We start from the raw sequence: 3,287 nt of genomic DNA on the forward strand, positions 1-3,287 counted from the left end.
CAGACAAAGCAAACAACACAAATAAGACGATGTTTCATTGTTGAGAAAAAGGCCAAAAATACACTGAGACAATCCAGATTCTAGAGATATTCGCTGACTTTTCCCTCATGTACAGTATGTCATGTATTTCATTTACCTTGTTTCAACAAGCATATGACCACATTTGATTAAATCTGACATATAAATATGTTTAGCTCAACAGAAATGGCCAGGAGCCATTTTTATAGGTGTGTTGGAGTGACAATATCCTTAAACATATCCTGTGATGTCGTATCCCTCTGCAGCGGGCTTCTTAGTTCCCTGGACTTCACGCGTAGTCGACTGGGAGCTGCCAGTGTTATTGCGGATGAGTGTCTGCCCCCTGCTGGCTGTGTTGATGCCCCCTACCTGCAGGGAGGGGTTGGGGTAAGTCTGTGAGGTCGTTCGTACCCCTGTGCCCATCACACCACCTCCCACTGGATATGGATACCCTCCACCGTGGTGTCTCCCACGGCCACCATCCTGCTCCTCACAGCATGAGACACACAGCATCCCTCCACCCAGTATGGAGATGAGTGCGGAGGCAAGGCCAACATACAGGCACTCCCCCAGCTCATACTTCATACTAGCAGGTATGTCTGGACGGTAAAAGGTCTGGATCACTTCATGTGTGGTCCATGCCACAGGAATCAGTGCGAGGAAGCCTGCAGCAAGGAATAAGCCACCACCAGCACCGGCAACACGACTTTTAACTGGACCAGAGCCCTCCAGGCACACGGTACACTGCATCCCCAGAACAGCCATGGCAATGGCGAGGATTGACAGCACCACTGAGATCACCATGAGGGCACGAGAGGCCTGCATGTCGGACGGCAGGGCCAGCATGGAATTGTAGACCTCGCACTGGAAAGCCCCGGTGCTCTGGTAGACACAATCCATCCAGAGGCCCCTCATGTTGCTCACAGCTGTGACAATGTTTGAGCCGACATGGGCAGAAGTCTGCCAGTATGGTAGCACTGTGATGACCAGAGTACCCAGCATCCCCAGCAGGCCCAGGAAGAAGCCCATGAGCTCCAGAGCTGCTGATGCCATGGCCACAACTCTGATGGAGGAGACGCAAAAGCACACACAGAACAAGATGACCCAGAGAGGCCAATTCCAGAGGAAGTCACAAGAATAAATAATTTGTCAGCAGCATTGGGGTTCATGTAATCACAAGTTCAAATAGCAAATAGCATTCACATCAAAATCCAAAACATAATTACAACAAATGCAAAGAATCTGAGCCCAGTCTAGTGTCTATGTAATATAATGCTATATAATGTCAGATAGGTTGTTAGCCATTTAAAAACTATAAAATCAATGACTTGCTAACACAGGATCGTGTACTACAAATAATGTGTATAGTAGGAGGTCTGAGGACACTTTTATCATTTCATTACTTAACGTTATTTAAATGTTATCCGGCACCACACTGTCGTATTTAGCTTGGCTAACCTGAGCAACCATCTGGTTTTTAGCTTGAGCTTGCTAACTGTCAAACAAGCTAATTCAGAAACACAACTGCTGCATAAATAAACAACCACTTAAAACCACTTTAAATGAATATAGCTCACGTTAGCTACTGTCCTAGCTAACAGTGTTAGCTAGCAAGCTAACAAGCCGTGATTAGCTGTGTGTTATTTAGCTAAGAAGTTGTGACAACTAATTTACCATTTTCATCAGCAAAACTGCTAAACGTCCATTATCGAGGAGCTCACCAGGTGACTGTATGACTGTGTTCTCTACTAACAATTCACATCACTAATGCTAATGATTGTATCGTTAGTGTTTTCAGCAAGGTGGCTTTTGGTCCCTTGTTTCTCCATATTAAGCTGCTTTTAATAATATGGATGTCAGAAAGTTACATTTCTCAGATTCTGAGCTGATGCGAAAGTATTTTTCTCCTTATCTGTTCAGTTACAGACGGAAAGACTCCATGTTGAACATTGTATTGATCCTGACCTCTAGCCTAGTCTATGTTTTTGGCAATGTTTACAATGTATACAAAGTTTACACCAACACAAATGCTACTCAACTCAAACCACAAAGGCTAAAACAACTAAGAAATTAGACTGTGGATAAACACACCACCACTGCAAACACTCCTGTGAGTTGAGATTAGATAAAATAAAATGAGTTTAGATTAATTTAATTAATCCCCATTTAAAAATTCAGGATATATTTTATATTATACATTGTGGACCATATATATATATATATTATTGTTCATTTAGCTTCATACTGTTCTTCCATAGCTTGGTGCCATTTTCATAACATTTTGTAATATTTCTTTATTGTTCTTCTGATTTTGCAGTGATTTGGACTACAGCAGCTACAGGTACTCATCTGACAACTCTATTAATAGTCACATGATGATTTGAAATCTGATTACCAGATAGTATTTAAATGCTGCTAATTGGCATTCAAGCAAATACAGCAATCTTTCCTCTAGAATTACTGTATTAATACAAAGTTAAATGCCTTTTTCATTATGAAATAATATTGTGTGTAGCCCACATTCAAATACAGTACTATTTTGCACACACACACACACACACACACACACCACTTTCATGCATTACCTGAGACTGCTGCAGGTTACGGAAGAGCCAGGCGCTGGGCTAGTCTCAGATTTGATTATGTTGGTTTGCTGCAGGAGCTAAAGTTGTGCTGGAGTGAAGGGTGAGGAGGAGGAGGATGAAGACAATAGAGTCAGCAGACTGTACAGATTGTAGTCACCAGTGGTATTTCTGTTGAATCTCCTCCTGGTTGTCGAGTAGAAAAAAAATGTGTTTTTTTTCCCCCTGTTTGCTGTATCAGAGTCTGACTGCTTCCTCAGACCTTGACATAGTCGCAGCTGTTGTGCTGCTGCTGTACTTCTAAATGGCACTTACTCTGCTGACTGCTCTGGACCAAGGGAGCCAAAATACACTTTCAGAACAAATGCTGTTTAAGAAAAAAACACAGTCCTTTAAATTTAATTTTGCTTGATGCAGAAGAGTCTCCACTGAAAAGCCCCAAAACGAAGGACAACAGACATACACTGACTTTCTCTGTGTCTCGTCCCTGCACTGGTTGGATGTTCTGCTGGTTTTGTTTGAGTGTAAAGGCTTTGTTTAAGGTCGGTCCTTCATCCAGACCTTCATGTCCTGTCATGTACACACAGTGACACTGACGCCTGTAACAGTGACACACATATTCTCTTTGCCAGCCAGGTTAATCATTCTGTCATTGGCCATTTCTCCAAAACAGACCTTTGGTTCACC

At 42.6% G+C, this 3,287-nt stretch overlaps 1 protein-coding gene across 1 annotated transcript; it reads right to left on the reverse strand.

The window, feature by feature from the left end:
• Positions 1-249: 249 nt before the first annotated feature.
• On the reverse strand, positions 250-2,717 carry cldn2 (claudin 2). The gene is made up of 2 exons (XM_026328884.1): positions 2,604-2,717; positions 250-1,081 (listed from the first exon to the last, which is right to left on the reverse strand). The coding sequence occupies exon 2, from the start codon at positions 1,069-1,071 to the stop codon at positions 250-252; it is 822 nt and encodes a 273-aa protein (XP_026184669.1). The 5' UTR covers positions 1,072-1,081; positions 2,604-2,717.
• Positions 2,718-3,287: the final 570 nt, after the last annotated feature.

Source organism: Mastacembelus armatus, chromosome 14 (assembly GCF_900324485.2).
Source record: "Mastacembelus armatus chromosome 14, fMasArm1.2, whole genome shotgun sequence".
Lineage (NCBI taxonomy): Eukaryota > Metazoa > Chordata > Actinopteri > Synbranchiformes > Mastacembelidae > Mastacembelus > Mastacembelus armatus.

What these genes read in the sequence shown, in the direction of transcription:
- cldn2 (XM_026328884.1), bottom strand. Translation starts at nt 1,071, where the DNA reads ATGGCATCAGCAGCTCTGGAGCTCATGGGCTTCTTCCTGGGCCTGCTG.